This window comes from Lepidochelys kempii, chromosome 4 (assembly GCF_965140285.1).
Source record: "Lepidochelys kempii isolate rLepKem1 chromosome 4, rLepKem1.hap1, whole genome shotgun sequence".
NCBI lineage: Eukaryota > Metazoa > Chordata > Testudines > Cheloniidae > Lepidochelys > Lepidochelys kempii.
In genome coordinates, this window is record NC_136383.1 from 85,449,052 (window position 1) to 85,476,157 (window position 27,106).

General features: G+C 39.5%; 1 protein-coding gene across 6 annotated transcripts in view; it reads right to left on the reverse strand.

Moving 5' to 3' along the window:
• TUSC3 (tumor suppressor candidate 3) overlaps positions 1 to 27,106 on the reverse strand; it is a 282,627-nt gene that overhangs the window by 19,936 nt on the left and 235,585 nt on the right. For all 6 annotated transcript variants that reach the window (XR_013635717.1, XM_078852529.1, XM_078852528.1 and 3 more), the window contains one exon: positions 8,035 to 8,109. Coding sequence is in view for 5 of the 6 variants with exons in the window: in XM_078852529.1 (XP_078708655.1) it covers positions 8,035 to 8,109 (75 nt within the window). In the remaining variant the exon portion in view is untranslated. The remainder of the gene's footprint in view (positions 1 to 8,034; positions 8,110 to 27,106) is intronic.

Consider the following 27,106-nt stretch of genomic DNA (forward strand, 5'->3'; position numbering starts at 1 on the left):
CCAATCCAAGGACAAAGGGTGGAATATTTTGTACCTTAGGGAAGTTTTGACCTAAGCTGGTAAAGATAAGCTTAGGAGGTTTTTCATGCAGGTCCCCACATCTGTACCTTAGAGTTCAGAGTGGGGGAGGAACCTTGACAGCTGCTATAGTACCTGTAGTGAAGATATGGTCTAAGTCAGGTTCACGCAGAAAGATTGGAGGATTTGTGTAAGCAACCACCAAAGAGATTCCATTAGTAATATAGGTTTTAAAAAAAATCTGAATGAACAGAGTTTTATAACCTCAGTATAAACCACTGTATTCTCTTAATAGCCAACGCAGCACACCCTTATTTATATCAAACAGTCATGTGCCACAATATCTATTAAATACATTGAAAATTACTTTGATTATCCCCCCCAAAAAATCAGTTCAACTCATTCAATATTCCCTTGATATCTGGGATAATCAAGAATGTCATGTGTAAATTGGAATCTGAACTATCAGGGTTGTGTGGAAAAAAATCACATTGTTCCTATTGAAATAAATGGGAGAAACCACTTGTTTTAGTTCATCTGGAAGACAAGAGGCAGAGAAAGGAATAAAAGTGAGAGAGAATAAATACCTTACTAAACTCAGGACAGGTCTAAACTACAAATTTGCATTGGTGCAGCTGCACCGCTGTAGCGCGTATGGTGAAGCTGCTCTAAGCTGACGGGAGAGAGCTCTCCCATTGGCTTAATAACTCCACCTCTGCCAGAGGTTGTAGCTATGGTGCTGTCTACACAGAGAGTCACAGTAGGTATAACTATGTCACTCAGAGGGGTGGATTTTTCACACCTCTGAGGGTTGTCATTGTACCGCAGTAAGTATGCAGTATAGACACCAATCCACAGAGTCATAAGTAGAGCAGTTGGAGAAAAAAAATCATTTTAAAATAGTTTAAAGAAGAACAAAAACATTTAGCAATTCCTCTTTGAGCAAAAAGAAGTGGTTAAAGGTATCTCTCTCTGATAAGTTCTAAAACTCTGGTGGTCAGACTATCAATTTTATTGCAGCATATGTCTTTAAGTGTTGAAGATAAATAGCAAAAATAATCAGTTATTTAACTTGGATTATAAACATAATTTGCAACACTGCTACTGTAGAGACAGCATCATACCTTAACAATCATGTTAGTTGCCTAGAATATAGGTTCTGATCCAACTCCAGTTGAAGTCAATGTAAAGATTCCTATTGACTTCAACAAAAGTAGGATCAGATGCTTGGAGAGAAATAATTGGAGGAACACCAAGGGACTAATCTGGTACCACTGAAGTCAAAAGGCATTTTGCCAATGACTTCCATGGGAGTAGGATCAAGTTCTAAATGCTGTAAGTGGTCACATTGTGTGGGTCTGGCAAGGGGCCAACTCAGCCGCAGGAATTCCTGGAGAAATTCTTCCTGACTCAACATTTACATGAGAAACTGAAAAAAATGAGGGCCTGATATTGAAAGGTGGTGATCACCAAAAACTGAAGACAGTGGGAGATGCAAACACTCAGCACTTCTCAGAGTCAAGCTCTAAACATGTAGAATTTCAGTATCTCAATTAAATTATGACTTAAGCTTAATGCCATATTAGGCTGTGATACAGAAGAATCTCTTTTTGAAGGACATTGAAAGACATCTACCAATGTTGTCACCGATAAGAGCTGATGAAAGGACAGTATACCTGTCCCCTTCAAGTCCTCATGCCTGGGGTGGAGCTCTGTGAGAGTATTGGCATTTCCACAGTTCAGTAATTTTATAAAATTAAATCATTATCTGTTAATAATACACACATCACAGAATTGCATCACAAGATAATTAGCCTCTTTTTTTAATTAAAAAAAAAGAGGTCGGTAAGTGCCAGTTCAATAAATATGATGAGACTGTCAATTGAATGGACTTGACTAACCCTAATAGGAATTTTAACTTTTTCCAAAAAACAGTTTAGCAATTATGCTATAATAAATATATAGTTTGGTATGTTACAATTGACATGGCAGCTCTTTAAATGGCAGATGACAGCCGGCAACTTTCATTATTTCCTCATTTCCTTTTAAACCAGAAAACAACATGTTAGGACATTTTCAGACACTGCCTCTCCCTACCACGTAAGGGCCAGATTTTGCCATCCTTATCAGATTGAGTAAAACTTTGTTCTGTGAGCATTAACATTTATTTCAATGGAAATGCTTGTAAAGTAAGGTACTATTCATCATGAGTAAGAAAGGCAGAATCTGGCACTCGTGTAATACAGACTCACAAATCCAAGAAATACGATCAGAGAGCTACAGTCAAATTTAAATCAAGCAACTGTCTATTTTGACACTGATGGTAATTTAGGGACTGAGGATAAATTTTTCAAAATTATCTTAGCAGCCTATGTCCTATTGAAGGAGATCTGAGAATCACTGTAGACAGCTTGATGAAAAGGGAGGATAGTGCAAAGACCTCCCTTTATACTGGGGGATGAGGAATACCTTCAATAAAACCCTCTTCCCCTTTCCTGTGAAGGAACACATAGAAGAGCTATGGAACCAAGAGCTCAGAGGGACTGAACCTTCTGGTATAGAGTGCTCTCATGAGATAGGTCCCTGAATAGGGATGGGGAGAGTTGGTGGGTAGGTGGGCAGGAGAGGAAGTCAAGTGTGTAGCCCATCTCTACAATGTTCAATACCTACTGGTCTGAGGTGACCAGAAATGACAGAAATGAGGCAGATATATACCATACAGAGGAGATGATCAGGGTTGGGTAGCAAGTGGCATGCTGTCTCACAGACTCATAGACTTTAAGGTCAGAAGGGACCATTATGATCATCTAGTCTGACCTCCTATACACAATGTAGGCCACAGAATCTCACCCACCCACTCCTGTAACAAGACCCTGACCTATGTCTGAGCTATTGAAGTCCTCAACTCGTGGTTTGAAGACTTCAAGGTGCAGAGAATCCTCCAGCAAGTGACCTGGGCCCCATGCTGCAGAGGAAGGTGAAAAACCCCCATGACTTCTGCCAATCTGCCCTGGAGGAAAATTTCTTCCCAACCCCAAATATGGTGATCAGCTAAACCCTGAGCATGTGGGCAAGAATCACCAGCCAGACACCTAGGAAAGAATTCTCTGTAGTAACTCAGATCCCACCCTATCTAGTGTCCCATCACAGGCCATTGGGCATATTTACTGCTAATAGTCAAAGATCAATTAATTGCCAAAATTAGGCTATTCCATCATACCATCCCCTCCATAAACTTATCAAGCTTAGTCTTGAAGCCAGATATGTCTTTTGCCGCCACTGCTCCCCTTGGAAGACTATTCCAGAACTTCACTCCTCTGATGGTTAGAAACATTCGTCCTGATGGCCAGGTTATATCCATTTGTTCTTGTGTCCACATTGGTACTAAGCTTAAATAATTCCTTTCCCTCCCTGATATTTATCCCTCTGATATATTTATAGAGAGCAATCATATCACCCTCAGCCTTCTTTTGGTTAGGCTAAACAAGCAAAGCTCCTTGAGTCTCCTTTCATAAGACAGGTTTTCCATTCCTCGGATCATCCTAGTAGCCGTTCTCTGTACCCGTTCCAGTTTGAATTCATCTTTCTTAAACATGGGAGACCAGAACTGCACACAATATTCCAGATGAGGTCTCACCAGTGCCTTGTATAACGGTACTAAAACCTCCTTATCTCTACTGGAAATACCTCACCTGATGCATCCCAAGACCGCATTAGCTTTTTTCACGGCCATATCACACTGGCTCATAATCATCCTGTGACCAACCAATACTCTGAGGACCTTCTCCTTCTCTGTTACTTCCAAGTGATCCACCCCCAGTTTATAACAAAAAATCTTGTTATTAATCCCTAAATACATGACCTTGAACTTTTCACTATTAAATTTCATCCTATTACTATTACTCCAGTTTACAAGGTCATCCAGATCTTCCTGTATGACATCCCGATCCCTCTCTGTATTGGCAATACCTCCTAGCTTCATGTCATCTGCAAACTTTATTGGCACATTTCCACTTTTTCTGCCAAAGTCAGTAATAAAAAGATTAAATAAGATTGGTCCCAAAACCGATCCCTGAGGAACTCCACTAGTAACATCCTTCCAGCCTGACAGTTCACCTTTCAGTATGACCAGTTGTACTCTCCCCTTTAACCGGTTCCTTATCCACCTTTCAATTTTCATATTGATCCCCATCTTTTCCAATTTAGCTAATAATTCCCCATGTGGAACCATATCAAATGCCTTACTGAAATCAAGGTAAATTAGATCCACTGTCTTTGGGAGTGGAATCAAATCTGCTGCCTGGTTGTAGAGAATGAGGGACAGTGGGATGTAGTGGCCAATCCTGAGGGCCTTCTCCCTGAAGCCTTCCGCCCCTTTCCGGCATACTGGAGTGGTCTATATTGTGGTCTATAGTAGAGGGCCTGCTTATCTGCTGTGACAAAGTTCCTGCTCTACCTTGGTGGGTCTTGCGCTTATTGGCGGATTTGCTCGCCTTGGAGCTTCACGGCAGCCCTCAGCTTGGCCATTTTTCTGAATTCACAGTCCAGATTGACTCCTCCTGTGTCTGACCAGGAGTTGGGAGGATTTGGGGGGAACCCCGGGCCCGCCCTCTACTCTGGGTTCCAGCCCAGGGCCCTGTGGAATGCAGCTGTCTAGAGTCCCTCCTGGAACAGCTCTGTGACAGCTACAACTCCCTGGGCTACTTCCCCATGGCCTCCTCCCAACACCTTCTTTATCCTCACCATAGGTCCTTCCTCCTGGTGTCTGATAATGTTGTACACCTCAGTCCTCCAACAGTCCGCGTTCTCACTCTCAGCTCCTAGTGCCTCTTGCTCCCAACTCCTCACACGCACACCACAAACTGACGTGAGCTTCTTTTTAAAACCCAGGTGCTCTGATTAGTCTGCCTTAATTGATTCTAGCAGCTTCTTGATTGGCTGCAGGTGTTCTAATCAGCCTGTCTTAATTGTCTCCAGAAGGTTCCTGATTGTTCTGGAACCTTCCCTGTTACGTTACCCAGGGAAAAGGGACCTACTTAGCCTGGGGCTAATATATCTGCCTTCTATTACTCTCCTATAGCCGTCTGGCCTGACCCTGTCACAATGCAGAGACCTGAAGTGCTGTCTGGGGTGATGGCTGTCTGGGGTGGGGCTGCAGACCCCCAAGGACTTGAGTGTGGCCTTACAGTCCTCCAGTGATTTCATGGCCTCATCCATCTAATCATGAAACAAAGAGGAACCTTCAAAGTGCAGATCCTCGATTGTGGTCAGCAGATCCTGGATGCTATGTGCACAGCATCTAAGGCCACCTGGAGGACTGTTTTAGACACCAGCTTCCCTTCAAACACCAAAGTCCAGAATTCACCCTTGAATTCTCATGGGGAACTATCCACAAAGCACCCCACGACACTCCATATTTTGCCAGGATGGCCTGGTTGTTGAATATCCTCATTTTGGGGCTTGAGGTGGGAATATGATTTCCATGCCCTTCTGCTCCTCATCCCTTGTCATCAATTTCTGTTGGCCCTGATGGGTTTTCACTTGCTGCTGTCACAACTAATTAGTCCAGTACTGGGTTTGAGAAAAATTGCTCGTAGCCCATAGTTCATATCTGGTACCACCTGTTGGACTGCTTTGAAGTTGGAGCTACAGATACAGAATTTGCCATAAGACCTTCACTGGCTCCAGCAGTCTCTCATTAATGCTTATCACTATGCAACCTGGTACCAGTGAGTGCAATATATCAAGCAGCATATGAGGCACTTTCCTGCGCCTTTTCTATAGGGATCTCTAAATTTGCCACTACTGACAATATACGTTCTGGAAGACCATATGGTCCTCCAGTACAGCTGATGCCTAGTGCAGCAACTGAAAGTTTTGTCTGGTACCTGCTGAGAGATTTCTGACTCCTGTGATTGCAGTTCCTACAGTTCCTCTTCTGGACCATGCAGAGGGAATGGTGCTCTCCCATCCACAGGGAAGTTGACCTGAACCTACAGTATGCTAGGGACGGTAGGCCCAAGACAAACTGAGGCACCCATGGCATCCACACCTTAAAGTGAAATGGCACCAGAGGCCATGGAGGCTGGGTCATGGTTCTGGTATGGATCAGTACTGGCATCACAATCTTCTTGAAGCTGAGCTCCCCTACCCAGAGGAGGTGGTGTGTGTGTGTGTGAGAGAGAGAGAGATCCAGCTGAACCCCTGGATATGGTTGGGGATGACTGTGGGCTGTCCTCCAAGTCCAAGGATGACAGGTATCACTCTTCCTGGAGCAGGGGAGCTCTCACTGACATTCGCGACACCAGCACCAAGCCTGTGGATGGCCTTCTGTGCCTCTTCTCTCCTGAGGACCTCTGTTTGGCATCCAGTCAATCCCAATGACTTCTCCGCGCCAAGGCCAACTTAGAGAGTGCCTCATTTTGAAGATGCATGGGGCACAGACCTTGAGGCCTGGGAACTGGAGTCTGAGTTCAGTCACATGGACTTCTCCATAAGGGATGCCCTCAAGCAAGACTCCCTCAAACACTGGTTCCATTTTGAGAAATAACTTGCAGATCAAACATATACCCAGAATATGCCCCTCACCAAGGCAAAGTAGACACCTTGTTTGGCCATCATTGAGAGGCATGATGACCTTGCAAAGAGGCAGTGCTTGAAGCCCAGGGACTCATGGTCTGCCATGCAGAACTGAAGGTGGTACTAGTCCTATTGATGACCTGTGGTCCCATTGGTCCTGAGGACGAGCTAGCTAAAGAGATAAAAGAAAAGGAGTACTTGTGGCACCTTAGAGACTAACCAATTTATTTGAGCATGAGCTTTCGTGAGTTACAGCTCACTTCATCCGATGAAGTGAGCTGTAGCTCACGAAAGCTCATGCTCAGATAAATTGGTTAGTCTCTAAGGTGCCACAAGTACTCCTTTTCTTTTTGCGAATACAGACTAACACGGCTATTACTCTGAAACCTAAAGAGATAAGTAACTCTGAAAGGACCTGCTGCGACATACATCATGGCAGTAAGAAGGAACTGAGTGTGAGGCAGCTCTACGCTTTATACACTCATTGAATGCATGAGGAAGCAAAGGATGCATACTCTGTCCCCAGTCACAGCTAACTAGAAAGTTCTCTGATGCATCTGCACTGGATGTTCACTCATCAGCAGCTGTGGAATTATATGGACTATCACTCGAACCACCACCAGAGTTATCATCATTAATGACTGTACATTTTTGAAGGGATGCTAAATCTTAGGCTTCAGGTCTTAAACAGTCTCTAACCATAAGCGGTTAGGATGAGAACTATTTTGGAAGATTATCCCACATCTGCCTACTGCAAAGCACTGAAACATCTGGTACTGGCCAATGTTGGAGACAGGTTATTATACTGAACTAGATGAGTCTGATCCAGTATAAAATTCCTATGTTCCAATGAAAGTAAATGGGGACTCAAGATTCTAAATGCCTAAATCATTTTTGAAAACAGGACTTAGGTGCTTTTGCAACTGCTACCTTAAGTCTCACTGACTTGCAATAGGACTTAGGCTCCTGTATTAATTAGGTGCTTTTGAAAATGTTACCCTTTGGCTCCTAAGTCACTTACGACTTGTCTATACACAAAAATGTCACTGCTTTAACTATACCCTTATAGTTAGAGCAGTGCAACTCACGTAGTGTGGATGCAATTATATACGTATATAAGTGTAAAAATGTTTTATACTGGCATAGGTATTTCCATATGAGAAGATCATAAGGCTATATGGGTGTAAAGTACCTTTATGCTGCTATAAATGTGTCCATACTAGGAGTCAGACTTGTATTATTTTCTAAAATAAATCACACCACTAACTGAAATAGTTATCCTAGTACAAAAACTGCGTGCAGACCAGGCCTTAGGCTTTAACCTGCGTGGCAATTCTAAAACTTTAACCTGCGTGGCAATTCTAACCTTTGTGTTTTCGCAAAATGCCTACAATAAGTAAAATTCAGAGATCCTACAAATTATACTAAATGACTTACTTCTCCTTTTTCCAACATCCCCTTTGGAAGTAGCAGCTTCATTCAGAAGAACCATTCCCATGGTGATAGCAGCATCTATACAGTTGTTGTTAAGGAAACAGCAGAAATATGGATGCCTCAGAAATCCATAGTGCATCTGTAAACTAAGGTTTTCATTTTATATAAACCAAAAATATCAAAAATGCTCTATTCCATAAATAGATTGCAAATTTATGCAAAACTGTAGGGAGACAAATATTTAGATGTAGTGATTATTTCCATTGTGTAAGCTGCATTTAGTAATCTACTTTGTGTGTTATTAAAGTTAGCAACATGTAGCTTTACATAAAACTCATAAAACATTTTAGAACAGAAGTAAGATTTGAAAGATTTAAAAGGGATCAGGTTGGAGCAATGATGTTTTGTATTTATGTAATTATAAAAAAAACATAAGCCAAACTATGTGAAATCGAGAAAGCAAAGTAATTTTGCCAGTGCAGAATGAATACTGGCAGAAAACACATGCAGTGCACATACATATAATTCTGTTAATTCATTGATTAATTGATACAAACTGAAGCAGTTGACTCCATGCAGCACACCCTCTTCAGTGCTTTCAGAGGTACAGGATCTCTATGCTGAAATACTGGTTAATATTTTGATCATCTTAGAAAAATCTCAATCAAGAAAGTTTTTTGTCACTTGCATTTTTATTGTCTAATTACAAGCTTTACAAGTGCAAACAAGTGCATAATGATAAAACAATTTAACTAATTTAGCATGATCCTCAGCCATTCACTTAATTGTTTGAAACTATCAATGAAAAGGAATTACTACTGTACTTAACATCTGTTCTGAACGGGAGGCATGCATGAATGCTATATTGAAAGATGGAGTGCACAATACATTCTGGAAGTTGTATTTGTAATCAGCCATTTAAAGAAATAAGAAAGTCACTGGTACACTATGTACCTAAAGATATTTTTTGGCCAATATTATTTTTGCTGTAAAAAGCTTTGGTTAACTTACTTCAACAGTATATTAGTATGTTACAATCTCGTTTATGTTTTTATTCCAAATACAGTTGAGAGTATTTTAACATCTGTTGCCCACACAGTAGCATAACACGCCTCCATCCATCTCAAGCTCTCCTCTCCTCTGAGCCCTGGCTTGTCTTGGTGCTCTATAATTGCTTCTACAAGTACCTCTTATTGAAGAGATCACTTCTACAGAGGACTTCATTAGAATATCAGTGTTTTGCAATTCTATCCACTCACTTTTCAAAATAACCTCTTGTGCTGGTACTATGCTCCTGGGAATGACAGCGAGGAGCTTGCCATCACCTCTGAAGTTACTATACTGATTTGGATAGCAAAAAGCATAACTTGCTTACATGTGTCTGGAGGGGCAACCCAATGTTAAAAGATACTTACTTCTCTAATGAGCAAGAAACAGAATATAAAACCAAAGGTAACTCTCTAATACAGTTTGTAAAAAACAATTTTATTAGTGTTACTATTCCAGGTTTAGATGTGGGAGAAGACAGACCAACTATAAAATTGAAGAGAGGAGAAATTGTTACAGACTTATGGGATAAATGTACAGCAGACATTTCAAACATGCCACATCTATGAACATCACCTGTATCTAATAACATACCATAAAGAGCTCTAAAAGGCTCCCCGGAGCCATCTATCCCTTACTGCAGTGGGTCTCAACCAGAAGTATATGCACCTCTGGTGGTATGCAGAGGTCTTTCAGGGGGTAGCAACTCATCTAGATCAGTGTTTCTCAACGTGGAGGTTGCAGCCCTTAGGGGGTCCTGGGATGGGTTTAAGGAGATCGCAGGGCCGACATTACAGGGTAGCAAGCAAGGCAACTGCCCGTGGCCCCATGCCACAGGGAGCCCCACAAAGCTAAGTTACATAGTTCAGGCCTGAAGCCTGGGGTTCAGACTTCAGACAAGGCTCACTAGTGAAAAACAAGCTCAAGTATCACACTGAAATGTAAGCACAATATATATATTCCAATCAATGTATTTTATAATTATATGGTAAAAATGAGAAAGTAAGCAATTTTTCAGTAATAGTGTGCTGTGATACTTTTGTATTTTTATGTCTAATTTTGTAAGCAAGTAGTTTTTAAGGGAGGTGAAACTTGGGGCATGCGAGACAAATCAGACTCCTGAAAGTGATACAGTAATCTGGAAAGGTTAAGAACCACTGCCCTATTGATTCCACTGAATGCAGACCCTGGTATTCTTCATACTTGCCTAAGTTTTATTTCTCAAAAATAAACCATGTCTGAAGTTTTAGGTACAATACCCTATTTCAAGGGACTTAAGCACATTCTTAAGTACTTCACTGCATAGGCATGTTATTGTCTACATGCTTAAAGTGAAGCACATGCTTAAGTGTTTTGCAAAGTTCCAATTATCAACAATGGAAGAAGGGTTAATGGAAGTTGGAACTGAAAAATATTGTACGAGCCTCTACTGTATCTGTGATAATAAGCAGAAAGTATTGTAGAAATGCAAATAGCATCTGATGGGGAAAAAAACAAATTCTAACAAAGCATCAGGATTAATTCATGTCATATTTTATTATGACGACACTATATTGCTATTTGGAGATACAGCGATGGGATAAAACACTACATCTCACTTAGCTCTCTATTAAGTTTGCTCATATGAAGTGGTCAACTGCTTTCAGAAACAATCAGTAAAGTGGAATTAAATTTCTGTTAAGAAAAGAAATAATATTGCCAACACATAATCTCATTACGTAGATAAAGGAATTGTATTAAAGTATTAAAAGCTGCACATATTAAATACTGCAAAGTTTTCCAAATTTCAGCTTAACAAGCTTTCCCTAAGGGTGCAGAATCTGGGCTGTTTCAAAGTGAACCCTACTCGAATTATTCCTTAGCTTCTTATCTAATAACCATTGCTCTATCTAAATACAAATAGCAAAAATTAAGTTGAATTCATGTTCCAGATTTGACTGAAGCTGGAAAAAGCAAGGATATTCACAGATAAGACTGTTCTGACCTTAACTCACCTCTTTGTGCACAAGAAACAGGAAAAGAGCTTGAAGTAGTGTGAAATCTTACATTCCATACAGGCTGCAACAGGAGTGTGATAAGTAGCTGCCATTATTCAGAATTCCTTACTGTTTAATATCAGACAGCGTTACGAGGTTTTCTTCCTATTTCTTAAAAGAACAGATGTGAAAATGTCAAAAAAAAAAAAGAACGTCAAAATAAAACTCTTCTGATCTAGTCCTTGAGTCTTTTGGGCCCAGTGCTTCAGCTGCTGAAAGTTTTGATTTCTTATACTGATACTGAAACAGTTCTTTGGAAATGATGTAGTGTCAACTTTTAGCTCTAGTTTTGTGCATGTACTTGCTACTCACTTTCATCCATTTGCTGAAGGTGTGTGCATTAAAAGCAGTATAAGCCATACAGTTAGAAGTTTATTTTCCTCTCCATCACATTTTGGGACTGATCCTGCTTCACTGAAGTCTTGCTTACAACACTCCTGCTAATACATCCCAGAATGGTGTTCACTTTTTTTGCAACAGCGTTACACTGTTGACTCATATTTAGCTTGTGGTCTACTATGACCACCAGATCCCTTTCTGCAGTACTCCTTCCTAGACAGTCATTTCCCAGTTTGTATGAGTGCAACTGATTGTTCCTTCCTAAATGGAGTACTTTGCATTTGTCCTTATTGAATTTCATCCTGTTTACTTCAGACCATTTCTCCATTTTGTCCAGATCATTTTGAAATTTAATCCTGCACTTGCAACCCTTCCCAGCTTGGCATCATCCACAAACTTTATAAGTGTACTTATTGCCATTTTCTAAATCATTGATTTGAAGATATTGAACAGAACTGGACCCAGAACTGATCCCTGCGGAACCCCACTTGTTATGCCCTTCCAGCATGACTCTGAACAATGGATAACTGCTCTCTGGGAATGGTTTTCCAACCAGTTCTGCACCCACCTTACAGTAGTTCCATCTAGACTGCATTTCCATAGTTTATTTATGAAAGGTCATGCGAGACAATATCAAAAGCTTTACTAAAATCAAGATATACCATGTCTACCGCTTCTCCCCATTCACAAGTCTTGTTACCTTGTTAAAGAAAGCTATCAGGTTGGTTTGACACTATTTGTTTTTGACAAATCTATGCTGACTGTTACATATCACCTTCTTATCTTCTAGATGTTTGCAAACGGATTGCTTAATTATTTGCTCCATTATCTTTCTGGGTAAAGTAGTTAGGCTGACTGGTCTGTAATTCCTGGGTTGTCCTTATTTCCCTTTTAATAGATGGGCACTATATTTGCCTTTTTCCAGTTTTCTGGAATCTCTCCCGTCTTCCCTGACTTTTCAAAGACAATTGCTAATGGCTCAGATATTTCTTCAGTCAGCTCCTTGAGTAATCTTGGATGCATTTCATCAGGCCCTGGTGACTTCAAGACATCTAATTTTTCCAAGTAATTTTTAACTTGTTCTTTCCCTATTTTAGCCTCTTCTCATCCTACCTCATTGTCACTGGCATTCGTTACGTCAGATGTCCAATCACTACCAACCTTCTTGGTGAAAACCAAAACAAAGAAGTCATTAAGCACATCTGCCATTTCCACATTTTTTGTTATTTCCCACCCCTCATTGAGTAACGGGCCTATCCTGTCCTTGGTCTTCCTCTTGCTTTAATATATTGACAGAATGTTTTCTTGTTACCCTTTATGTCTCTAGCTAGGTTGATCTCATTTTGTGCCTTGGCCTTTCAAATTTTGTCCCTACATACTTACGTTATTTGTTTATATTCATCCTTTGTAATTTAATGTAGTTTCCACTTTTTGTAGGACTCTTTTTTGATTTTTAGATCATTGAAAATATCCTGGTTAAGTTAGGGTGGTCTCTTGACATACTTCCTATATTTCCTACGCAGTGGGATGGTTTCTTCTCGTGCCCTTAATAGTGTCTCTTTGAAAAACTGCCATCTTCACTTGTTTTTTCCCCTTAGACTTGTTTCCCATGGGATCTTACCTACCAACTCCCTGAATTTGCTAAAGTCTGCCTTCTTGAAATCCATTGTCTTTACTTTGCTGTTCTCCCTTCTACCATTACTGAGAATCATGAACTATATCATTTCATGATCACTTTCACCCAAGCTGCCTTCCACTTTCAAATTCTTAACCAGTTCCTCCATATTTCTAAAGCAGAGTATGGAATGAACCAAGAAAGATTAAACAAAAAGGGCTGGAGACAAAGATGCCACTGGTGTTTCTGCTCCAGTCTTCTTTTTACAAATGAAATGACTGGTGGTGTTTCTGTCCTTGTACTATTAGGTCTGGTAAGGGGTGATACCTGCTTAACCAGATACAGCGCACACTGAGAGACCCAGCAGTGCTTTTAGTATCTTTAACTTTAGCTTGGTCAGAAAAACAAATAAAGGGTTGAGGGGGGGACATTTTTTTCCAGGAGCCCCAGGGAGAGTCTGTCTAGGTTCCAGAAAGTTGGACCAGGGGATTCAGCCAATGAATAAATGAGTCATGGCCAAAACAAAAAAAAAATACTGTAGTTTTTTCGTGTGGCCCACCAATCTCCCACCACAAAACAAAGTCTTACATAGTCACTACTAACAAACAAAAATTACAGTGCCCATCAGCAAGTGAATTACAGTGCCCATCAGCAAGTACTCTTTCTAGAACAGAAGTTCCAGTTTCCTTGTCTCCTTTTACTTTTATTCCATTTTTCTACAGTTAGGAAAAACAGTTATTGATAGGAGAATCTCACTTTTGTGCAAAGCAGAATGCTCTTTGGGTGAGGTAATGTCAAGACAGTTCTTTTGCTGTGGATCTTTAGCCAGCCTTATTTGTTGATTTTTTTCAGCCTCACATCATTGCTTTTTAAGCTTCACTTGCATTGTTACCTTTTTGCTTCAGCTGTTGCTTTTTAGCTGCAGTCAATATTGTTGAGTTTAGGCTTCACATGGCTGGCTTTTAGCTTCAATGACAGTAGCTTCACATCATCACATTTTAGCATTGGGCACATCATTTACTTTAACTCCACGACGATGAGTGAAAAATTCAATCATACTGAATTGTGGTTTCAGTGATATCACTGGCTTCATAACACAGAATATTAGCTTCTGTCATTATTTTCAGCCCTTATTTCCAACATTATTTTCTAGGTCATCTTGCTTTTTAAAAAAAAATATGCCACAAAAGGAGAATATCAATTCTACCTAGGAAAACACTTCTCTACAATATAATTTCCTTCTAACACAATAGAATTTAAGTTTTTGTAGTCATTTATGTATCTCTTGGACAGTTTTCCATCACAAGCTGCTTAGATTTTCTTGGTTTTTTTTTAATCTTCTTTACAGTGCATCGCAGAAATGTAACATTCAGCTAATTTTGCTAGAATATACAGACTGATATGCCTAGCAATAGTTCCAAAATTCCAATTTTCACAGTTTTGGATAAATATACCTCTGCATAGTGTTTTGTTTTGTTGGGGGATTTTTTGGTGTAAAATCCAGTGTAATCTTTTCCTCTACACATTTCTAATTTAAAATGGTTTACATTTTACATATTTTTAAAGATCCTGATACCCATTTTTCCCAGTGGATAGAATCTGCTCACAGCAACTAACAAGACATTGTTCAGTAAGTACAGTGAAAAATGGTACTGAAAAGTTTCATACTGGAGGAGAAATAGCTTTCTATTGGGATAACAATAATAAGCAGGTTCACCTACAAAATCCAGGGGAAAAAGATTAATTCAAATAGTAAGGGTTTGTATTTGAACAGACACCCCAAAATAAGGATGTCAAGTAAAAAATATCTGGAGTATAGAAATAATATGGGACAGCATCCACAAATGCCTTGGAGTGTACAGAGACCATTAACCTTATTAGTAATAAGCTTTAGATAGTTTCTATCATCATGCTCTAATAGACAATGCCATAACCATTAATTTCACCCAAACTGCGCAAGAGAAGGAGAACAGGATGGGTCAGAGCAGTGGTTCCCAAACTTGTTCTGCCACTCGTGCAGGGAAAGCCCCTGGCGGGCCGGGCCGGTTTGTTTACCTGCCCCGTCCGCAGGTTCTGCCAATTGCGGCTCCCAGTGGCCGTAGTTCGCCGCTCCAGGCCAATGGGAGCTGCTGGAAGCGGCGCGGGCCGAGGGACATACTGGCCGCCACTCCTGTTCTATTCCTGTTCTATCCCCGGCAAAAGCAGCATACAGACAGAAACAGACCCTTTGTTTTTCTCCCTCCCCCCAGCTTTTGAAAGTGTCTTGTCTCCTCATTGGTCATTTTGGTCAGGTACCAGCAAGGTTACCTTTAGCTTCTTAACCCTTTACAGGTGAGAGGATTTTTCCTCTGGCCAGGAGGGATTTTAAAGGGGTTTACCCTTCCCTTTATATTTATGACACATGGACACACAGGTAACTTACACCAAATGGCATTCTTGAATTTGTCACTCTTCAGAAAATTGTGAAAACAGGCATCTTTGCAAGCTTCTGTTACATGTATTTAGTGTTACTAAATGGTTACAATACTGAGTGACAGCATCCAAGAAACAGGAAGTGCTAAACAGAGAGCACACAAAGTGACTCACTAGGGCTAGTTTAAACTAAATCAACCAACATGTGGGTAACTACACAAAACAAGCAACTAGTTTGCTTGAACATAGCTGTTCTCTCCAAATACTTCTTGATAATCAAAGTTTTGTTGGGAAAGACAACTGAACAGTTATCATCAGGCTTAGATGGCTCCATGAATACCCGGTTTTATTCAGGTTTTAGAGTGGTAGCCGTGTTAGTCTGTATCAGCAAAAACGGCAAGGAGTCCTTGTGGCACCTTAGAGACTAATAAATTTATTTGGGCATAAGCTTTCGTGGGCTAAAACCCACTTCATCAGCAGCTAAAAGTTAACAACATTCTGAGATTCAAGTTCATTGTTTAAAATATTTTAGTCACCTGGAAAACCAAAGGTTTTTATTTTGAATAAGTATATAATAAAGAAAGAGGTTCTTGAAGTACATTGCTGTGGCAAATATTCTTATTTCAGTATGCGTGGGATTTTTGGTAGTAATAACAAATACCTTTTAACTGTTATTTTAATATGTTTTTTCTTTAAAAAAAACCCCAAACCCCAATATTAGAATGACTTCAAATGTAAGATTACAATATTTTAGGCACCATTACTGGTTTTGTAAAGGGCAATGTTTGTTTCACAATATTGAAAAGATTATTGCTAATAAATTGTGAAGAGCAATTAGCTTACAGTATTTATTATTGGATTTTGTAATTATAGAATACATTTAAGAAGTATTAAATGACAATTGAAGTGGCATAAGTCTACAAATCTGGAAGATAACCCCTTGTACACAGACAAACTACCAGCCACGAACCTCAGAAGACCTGGGTGATAAATCTGGTTATGGTCACAATCAAGTTAATGTGGCAGGTTCAGTAAGCCTGTTTCTCCACTTTGTCATACTCATTTTTAAACCTGTGTAATTCTATTGAAGTTAATTGAGTTACACAGGTGGAAGACCATGTAATGTGTTTGAGGGATTCACATGTAGTTCTTAGTGGACATAAATCTACATCACAAAATCACTGCCTCAATTATCAATAGTTCTTCCAGTACGTAAGTGTTGCATACTGGGATTGATGTGTATCAGCAGATTTTGTAGAGAATGCAAGAAGTGATCTTCTTGTAATATGACTATTATCTGTCTAGTATGCCTTACATCTGAAGAGATCTAGCCTCTTCCAATCCTTGTCATATGGGGTTGTCCTAGAATGATGCTGTTTTCCCTTCGCATTTACTGCATTAACCACGAGGGAATTTTGGATAAGGTGTGAGAAAAAAGTCCATATCTTTTGTAGGGACATAGTACTTCTTATCAGCCCACTTACATGTCAGAGGTATTGAGGCTGGGATCAGCCAGACCAAATTGGATGGGTCTAATATGGACTTGTTGACCAGGAATGCGATTTTAGCCAATGTGGACGTATGCAATATGTCCAGAAGCTTGTGGTTCTCACACTTCCTCCAATGGGATCTGTAGAGACTGTTATTCTTCTAAACAGGTCTTGAAATTGTTTAAAGTCATTAGCAGACCTGGTGGTAGCATGATTGCCTCATCGGGTGAAGATGAGGAGATGTTGGTTGGTGGTTTGACTTCTTCCTCCGGACCTTCATCGTGTTCCTCAAAAGGTTCTACCTCAGATTTGGGAGGCCTGTTTACAGAGGAGGACTGAAAAAGTCTGAGTTCCTCTGAATAATGGGCAGTTTGGGAAACTGCTGCCTGTATGCGGCCCAGGACCTCAATAGGGTGAGTGTGGGAGCATAGACATAGGGTGGCATCCATGGGTGCCCTACCAAGGTCCTGGGTTTGTTCTGGTCTCCTGGTACTGAGGGTATGCCTAATGTTTATGTTGTGTAGCTCCTGGTATGGGGGGGGGGTTGCTTGGTGTAACTGAGTAAGACTTTTTATCCTCTTCCTCCTCCTCACTTAAGAAGTGGTGGGAGGGAGGGGCAGATAGTGATGGGGAGTGGCGGAGTATCAGTTGCATCTGGGGAAAAGGCATGTACTGCTGGTAACTCAGTACGGAGGAGGTGCAACTCCAGGGTTTCAGAGACAAGCAGGTCTCTCAGAAACCTGAACTTCTGTGGTACCAGCATCATCTGTACCATGGGCAGCCCTTGCATTAGTGCTATGAAAGGTCTAGGAATCAGTGCAGATGTTGTCAGTGTCGACTGTGCAGAGTTCAGTCTGCATTCTCCCGAATGGCCAGAAGCTGGCGCTGAAGTCTTCACTGGTGCTGAAGCCCTCAGTGCCATATGTTTAGTCAGAGCGGCAGGTGCTGATTTTTGAGGCTTTGGGGCTCTCTTTGCCAGTATTGTCTGACAGTACTGTCATATGTGGTCCTGCCCTCTTAGGGCCCTTGTACTTATCAGTACAGTAGTGCTGGGGTACTGGAGGTCCCAGGGCAGTCACCAGAGCTAAAACTCATTGCGAAAGATGTGAAAGCTACAGACCTTGGGGGGAACCCTTTTCTCTCCTTGGTGGGTGAGCTCAGGATCCGTTTCTTCACATCTTTATAAAAGTCTTTGGCATTTTACAGCACGCAACAAGTCCAGGGCAGGAGATGACTGTGCCAGCAGTGACCGCTACCCAGGAGAGGCACTGGGGCCAGGGTTTGAGTCTGGCCATAGTGCACTCTCCATCATTAAAATTTTTAACTTCAGGTCACAGTTTTTGGATCTGTGCCTTTAAGTTGAAGCAACTGGTGCACTTCTGTGGTACATGCTCCTCTCCCATGCATCAAATGAATCATGAGTGACTGTCACTTATGGGGATGGCCTCACGGCAGGTGAGGCACCTCTTAAACCCAGGGGATCCAAGCATAACCTGCGTAAGGGGAACTTCCATGTAGGGAAAAATGTAGAAAAATTACTATTCTAACCTAAGGAGTAACAGGGAGCAAAGAAAAAAAGAAGTTTCCAGGAGGGGAATGAAAATTAAAGAAATGGAAATGGCTATCAACTATATACTTTAAATGGAAATGCTTAGACTGCTAAGGACACTAAGACTTTCCTATGAAGGCTCTGCTAAAGATTCTGTCCCACACAAAGGATGGCTGAGAAGGAACTCAGGGTGATTGGACCACACAGCGCTATATAGCTGTTGCTTGTGACATGAGACAGGGAGAAGCACATGTATGACTCAACGGGCACTGCTAGCAGAGATCTCCGATCCTAGATGCAGGGATGCAAGCACACCTAAAGTGGAGCACCCATACGGGGGGCGCTACTCGAAGAATTTATTATTAAAACTTGAAAAGGCTCAGAAATTTTTAAAAAAATTGTGAATTTACATGATTTTATTACTTTCAACTTTCTAGCTATACTATTGCTACTGTCTCTGACATCAGGCACACAGGGACAGGATAGACAGATGATGACTGGAGTAAGAAATTGGAAAAGAACAAATTAAAAATTTGACCCTCTTGTAAAAAATATAGAAAGACAATTCTTTGGACTTAGAAGGTTTAGTGCAAGATTTGCAGAACCCATTAAATGAAAAGTTTTCTTCAGCTTTATTTTTGGTATTACAGTAATACTGGATAAAATTGGATTTCTTTTAACATGGGTGTGTTATGATGGTTCCCTTTATTCTGAAGTCCCCCCTTGTAATTGGTTAAAGGTTATATATATACACACACCCAGCCACCCACCCTTTATAAAGAAGATATGCACAACACTAACAAGAAATAACCTACAGTGCTGTTAACAATGGTGGAAACCCACACTAGGGTCATGTAGTTCAAAGGCAAAAGAAACCTGGCAGAGCTGTTCATTTATTGTATGACTATGGGTAAGACACTTGACCTCCTTGTGCTTCAGTCAACTCAGCTGGAAAATTGAAAAAGCAGGATCTCAGTGAAAAGCAGATGCTACATCTGAGCCAAGATATTCGGAGGAAATACATCACAAATAATAAATATATAAAAAATCAGGTCAGTGTTTCACAATAATTAGTTACTCAACTATCCCTTTTAATTTTTTATAAGAACGGTTATTCGATGCACTCTTCCAAACTAGTTTGAGAAATTACAAAGAATCTATAAAAATGTCACTACTAATGCTGTTGAATGAAATCATTAATATGGTAATCATGAGTTTGCTGAGAGTGACTTATCCATTTTCTGTGCAGTCAGAGAATCTCCATTTCAGTGGCCCTAGTTAAAGAGTTTTCATTTATTTTTTATTTGTATTGCAGTACTGCCTAGAGGTCCTAAATAGAGGGCCATTGTGCTACATGCTGTACAAACATTCAGTAAGACACAGTCCCTGCCCTGAAGAGTTTGCACTCAAATTTAAGAATATTAAAAAAGGAGAATGTGGGGAAGGGAAATATGGGTAACAGTAATAAGATTGCACACAGCAATCTCTTTTAAGCATTCTGGTAGTGCTGGGATTTGAAGGAAGAGAAGGACAGTGACTTTACAGATCAGTTCAAGAACAGCATTTCAAGTGTAAGGTTATTATGGAAGAAAGCATGAAGAAGCTTGTTGGATAAGGGCCTAACCAGGCTACTTCAATTTAAATATGAAATAAAATGTAATTAATAAAGCTACCAGGAAAACCAAAACGAAAAAAAATATTTGAACTTTGTCCATTGTATACTCCCTTAAAAATGTAATTAAATTCAAATGATGCTGGAGAGAAAAAAGACAAAAGGAACTGTTAATTATATGACATAAGAAAGATTTAATCTAACAACCCAGAAAAATCAACTGTTACCTCTTTAAAGTGACATATTATTTATATGGAATATTTATATAAACAAACATATATGACCCTTTGTAGTTCACTGCAATATCTATTCCTGTGAGGCACTGAATGAAAAACAACAAAAGGATAATTTTACTGTAAAGTGCATGGTGGGTAAAAACTACTTCTCTCTGTAACCCTGTACAGCTTTTCTCAATTCCCAACTTCTCCCTCCCCAGTCTAACTCTTACTCTGTCATTAATTCCTTTACTGCCTCTCCTCCAGTTCCATACCAATTCACTCTTTGGTGAATGAGGGATTCAGCAGTTGATTCCATCATCCTAGCCTGTTCCCTCTCAGCTCAGAGTCCCCCAAAGCCCTATTACCTCATCCAATTCAACGCCTCCCCCAACCCTCAGAAACAACTCCCCCACACTTCTATTCAGCGAGATTGAGAACACTCTTTTTCCTACCTGATCTCTCTAGCTCAAAACAGCCCTGCCAGCTCTGAATCCTCTTCCATGTAACAATCTCAGCCTCTGTACAACTCCTTCAGCTGACGGTGCAAGACCACTTTCACTTGTGAAAATTGCCAGTCAAGCTGAAAACAAATTTTGAAAAGCCCTCCACCCCCCAAAAAAAGGTTGAGGACGGAGTGTTACCCGACATCATGCACAAGAAGTATGTAGGTAAGGTATTAATGCAATCTCTGATGAACGAAAATACTTTAGCAGCAGCAGAATGGGAGAGATTTTTCTCCAGTCTCATAGGTACATGGAAAAAAGCTTTAGTCAAACATCAAAAATCTATCCTATATTCCCAAATCTTTTCTCAGAGTGCGCTCTCTAGCAGTTTACATTCTGACAGAATATTGAATCATTGCAGAAACAGACTGATCCTAAACAATGAAGGCAGAATAGAGTTTTGGTGTTTTTAAATGAACTTACCAAGTACTAACATTAAAAATACTGGTTGTTTAACTTTTAGAAGTTATATATTTTAATTATCCAAGCACTTATTTACTAACATTTAAGCCAGTTTGAAATATTCCAGTTTTACTGATTTAGATGGGATGGGAGTCATACTACTTATGATATGTATTGTCCAAAATTCATCTGAGTGTAGTTTCTTTGATGCACCTTTTAAAACAATTCTCCCTCAAATTTTGATATCGCCTCTGGATTTGTAAATGACAAATCAGTATCTTATAAATTTCAATACCCTTCCCTTACATTTTCTGGTTAGTGTAGCTTGTTATCATACCAACTATGAAATTATTGCTAACTCTCAGACTGTTTTGTAATTCGCTCCTACAGCTTTCCTCCCCCTGCAGCATGCAAGTCACATAAACATACACATCCCTCTGAAAGAGGTGTTTGTGTGTCATTCCTATGGTTCCGTAAGCACTGAGCTGAAGAATTTTATTACTAGTTGTAATTTTTTAACTTTCAAATACAAAACTCAGACACATTGCCTGAAGCGAATGGTACTTAGGCTAGTTGTGACTAATGGTTTGTAATTCTATACTCACTATCTCCTACTTTTCGAACACGTTTCCTCATTTTCAGACTGGTGTATCATTCTACTAATTTCTTTTTTCCCCCAGTACAAAAATATTGATTTACAGCACACACACATTCTCTACCTCTCTTCAATGTCTATCTCCTTATCCCTTTTCTGTGCCCCCATTTGTACAACTTTATCTCTATAATGAATACATTATGAATAAATTAATGTTCACATTTTATCATCAAATGTGCGCACGAGTCCTGCTGAAGTCAATGGGAGCCAAGTGTGCATCCAAATGCAGCCTTTGACCGTAAGGTTTTTTGCCTTGTTTAGCCAATGCAGAACATTTTGCAACAATACTGAATCCTTTATCAGCACTGACTTTGGTTAAAAATGCTAACAATATATTGTCCTTTAAACTATAGTAGCCAGTGAAGTCATAAGGAGAGCACATGATATGGAGGAAAGTATTGCACCAAATATAGTATCAATCATCAAGCAGTTTAAATAATTAAATTGCATATTGTGATGATCAAATGCTCAGAATAAGGTTACAGAGCTACTGTGCATCTCAATGACTCCTAATGGTGCTCAGAATCCTTCTTGAAGGACAACACTATGAAATATTTTGAGACCCAAGTAGTGGGAAAGTGGAGAGATACGAAGAGACATCATGAGAGAGACTCCTTTAACTAAATAGTTGGCAGAAAGACTGAAGAATCCACATGGTACTTTATAAAATTTTGGTGGATAATTTGGCAACTAGACAGTTAGAGAATGTGCATTAATTTGTAATCATTGTACAAACTTGGGGCCATATCACACAATTGTTGAGCAGAAGTCTTTACTGAACTCAGTTAAGAGTTCTACCTAACAACTGATGCTATGATATAGCTTTGCGTTTTTAGTCCTATTTCGTCTCCATTACATTCTTTCCCTCTCATTCTCTTAGTACTATGGTGATGAGTGTAATATAAAAACCTATATTGAATACAATCAATCATACTACTACAAAAGTTCAACTTCATTATACTATTCCCACTCTCTGTGGTGGCCATATTCTGATACCCTTATTCATGTCAAATAGTACCTTACTCCACAAGCATGCAACTCAACATATATCAGTCTGGCCCTCAATGATTACATTTTCACTAGCTGTATGGACTCATAGAAAGGGGCCTTAAAATAATCCCTTTTGCAAGAAGAGTTCCCTCTCCCCAAAGAAGAACTCCATGCACTTCAATAGAATTAATTCTGCTGGAGCAGAAATGTCTTAAAAAAAGACTGATTTTTTTCCTTTCTATCCAATAAGCTTCCTTTTTCTTTTTCAATCATTTTGTCTAACATCCACCTACACAGCACTATGCTGTCACATTACATTCTGACTTGACATACCAAGTTACCAAATTAAAAAGACTTCTACTCCTCCTTAGTTGCATGTATTTAAACTTAAATGTATTTAAGTTTAGGATAAATAATGAAAAAAAAAGACTATCAGGTTCCTAGTTATTGCAAAATTCATATAATAGTGACCTTAAATTTATCTCTTGCTGTGCAACGAAGAAATTTGCGTAATATTGGAAAAACCTTTTGATAATGAAAATATGTTTGCATCTTTTAAAGACTTAATTTGCATTATGAGGATTATTATTGCACAAGCAAAGTATTAAAGTGACAAATTACCTTATCTTAAATGTTGCAGCTCCAAAAAACTGAAACAAGAAGTATTAAAAATATCTTCAGGTAAAAATGTGCTTTGATTTTTGACATAAAAGACAAAGCAGCACTTAGAAATATGTTTGTTTGTCACAGAGTGGAAATCCAACTGTTCTCTTGTTCACAAAGGACAATCCTGGCCTTCTCTTCCTCTCTCCTTATACAAGAGTTCAGTAAAATGTATATTAGAAGGCTGCTAAAGAGAGAAAGAAGGAAGAAAATGCTGGGTATCAGATGGATTTGCAGGGTTCCTAGGCACTGAGGAATGGGTTGATCTTCAAGCTGGGGAAGAGTATGAAACTTTTTGCTAGTATTACCTTGTTTTGATTTGTGCTCATAAAGATTCCTTCCTGCTGAACTGACATTACTGTGTTACTATATTTTGCAACCTTAATAATGTTCTTTGAACACATGTTTTTATAGAATTTAGATAAAATGAATACATGGTGTAGTATGATGCAGATATTTTACAAGCATGAGCTTGAGGTGGCCCTATTACTCACAAGTGGCAAAGCCACTCGTGAATTATGATTGTCATTATTATTGCAGTAGTGCTAAAAGAAGACATGGTCCCTTGCAATGAAAAGTTTGACCTCAGAGGACAGGGAAGAATAATCTGTCCATGAAAGCATGCATGTAGGAAACCAATGCCAAGTCTTTCTCCCTCAGGTATTTCTAGAATCCCCATTGCCATACTAGCTGCCTGCCAAATCAACAGGCAGAAGAGCATGACCATATAGAACATGGGTCCTGAGAACAGCCCTTAGCAATTCCTGTTCTGGAATGGCCCATCTGCAGCTTTTGGAAGCAGCTAGGTTAGGTACCACTAACATTTGCCAAATTCCTGATGTTGATTGTTGCTTTTTTATTCAGTTTTTATATTTTGGCACAATACATAATATTTAGTTCTCATTCCCTAAACCAGGGAGAAAAGGCTAAATCCATGCATTCTACTGACAACCTACAGTCTATTCCCACAGGATGGAGTTAGTCTCCTTGGATAGTGGGAATGGAGGACTGGTTTGCGGCATATTTTTTGCTCCTGGCTTAAAACTAAAGTGTTATATGAACCATCACATTTGGTAAAGTATTATTATGGAATGCCATAAGTCTGAGGCTAGTCTTTACTACAGGAAGATCGGTGCTGCTGCAGTTGATGCAGTAGGGATCGATTTAGCAGGTCTAGTGAAGACCTGCTAAATAGATGGCAGAGTGCTCTCTGGTTGAACCCAGTACTTCAGCTCTCAGAGAAGAGTAAGGAAAGTCAACCAAAGAGCATCTCCCGTCAGTGCAATGCAGTGAAGACACTGTGGTACGTTGAATAATGTAGCTGGAGTAGTGTAACTTAGGTCAACCTACCCCCGTAGTGAAGACAAGCCCAGACATTCCTCACACCTTTCCTGCCCCCTACACAGTCTCTGTAAATAATCTGCAATGCCCATTCTCTTAAACCACTTTCATTTTAAGATCAATTAGAATAGTTTCTGGAAAGAGTTTAAATATGCCCTTTCCATGTGCCAATAAACAACTTTAACTAAATTATTTATTAACCATTTTTTTCTAAATCTGTTTTAAATTCTCTTAAAAACTATTAAAAATAATAGTAGGGACAGGGCCATATAGACATTCATGGTGACAGACTGAACAGATCTCAGCATAGGTGTCCTACTTTGATGGCTGACCTAGATAGACCACCACACCAAATCCTGTTTTGGTGAGCTACACCACCAGGTAGAAAGTAATTTTTGACTGTGTAAAGTGAGGCCCTATACTCAACAGCATTTCTTTGTTTGTCTGTAACACAATAATGTTCGAACGCTGCATCTGATGAATTCCAAAATTTCAGGATGTTCTAGGCATCAGTGGCCAAGGAATGTATGCATGCAATGCGTTTTGCCTACGGAAACAATGTAGAATGTGACAGTGACACCACAGCCCTTTGATTTAAACAAATAACTGTGATTAAGTTACATGAGCAATCAACAGAACCGGTTGCAACTATGAACAAAACAGAATTATCTTCAGCAATTCATATTTCACGATTTTCTAACAGTCACATATGAAATATTGAATACAACCAAGTACAAAATTACCTACCCTACCCTGTGTTTAAAAACTATACCAAACTCCTCCTCGTATCTATTCAACTAACTTTCTCTTCACTTCCCACATCAAATTTAAGATCCTTGTCCTGACCTTCAAGGTCCTGAATAACTTCAGCTGCTGCCTAATTTTCTGAATGTCTCTATTCATTCACTGCCATCTGCCCACTTAGCTAATCATAAGGGTTGGGTTGAGCAATCCCTTAGGAATAGACCCAAACTCACCTCTGTGTCTTCTTTAATGCAATACTCTAAGGACTGGAATTGTCTTCCTGACCTGATCAATCATACCTGCTCTCTCTCCTCCTGTTAATCCTTCCTTAAAGTACACTTCTTCCAAAAGATCTATGAACTCTACTCCTCCCAACAGAGAAAAATAAATATTAGAAAACCTAAACAAACTATGGCATTAACATGGCACATGCTAAACTTAACTGATCAATCACATTGTACTTGGATTCATCCCATCACTTGTATATGCATTGTGCAATCAGTTCAATCTTAAAAACACTTACATGAAGTCAACAGGACTACACATGCGAGTCAAGTTATTCATGTGTAAATTTTGCAGGAATAAGCCCTTGGATTGAAAACTGTTCAAAGCAGGGACATTGTATTATGTCTGTAAATCATCTAGCAAACTGCTGGTTCCAAACAGATTACTTTAATATCTATTTATTAATAAATACAGGTTTCAGTCTAGATAAATCTATTTCATGTACATTGGTACTTAATAGTTTATCGTGTGGCATGTGTTCACTTTTCTGCAGGTACGTCTCAATTTCTCTGCTGATTTATTGATCACTGTTTTACTACTCAGGGAAGTCTAAATACATATATAATCCCACATAAAACAAACAATTATTTTTGTAAATTAGATACAGGAGCTTGCAGGAATGATCATCCAACTGATGATCATGACAAATATCTTTACATTATATAAAGCTTCGTTCTCAATTGCGCATGATAACAAGCTACTGTTGCTCCTGGGAAGGAAATCAGGATTTTGTCAATTTAATGAGAAGTGATGTTGAAAAAATATAGTATATTATCACAGATGATTAAAAGTGATCTCAACCTAAAATTATTCTAACTCGCATTCAGCACTGATTTTCTTCTGCAAATATGTATCTTTAGATATTATGCATTAAAAGAAAGACAATTGTCGTTACCAGTCTACGGCAGGGAATGATCTCTAATCAAGTATGAATTTTGGCAAGTTTTTCCTTTCAGTTTTTCCCATGCAATAAAAAGAAAAAAAATACACTGAGTCCAATTCTTCCCCCCCTTTTTATCAGCTTTACTCCACTGAATTCAGTAGAGTTACTCCTGGTTTACATTGATGAGAGAGGAGCATCAGGCTTATATTGTAAAGAAACCTGATAGTTTGAAATGCCACAATGAGTAGGAGGACAGGAGCTTGTAATCTTGCAGCAGCAAGCTTTGAAACT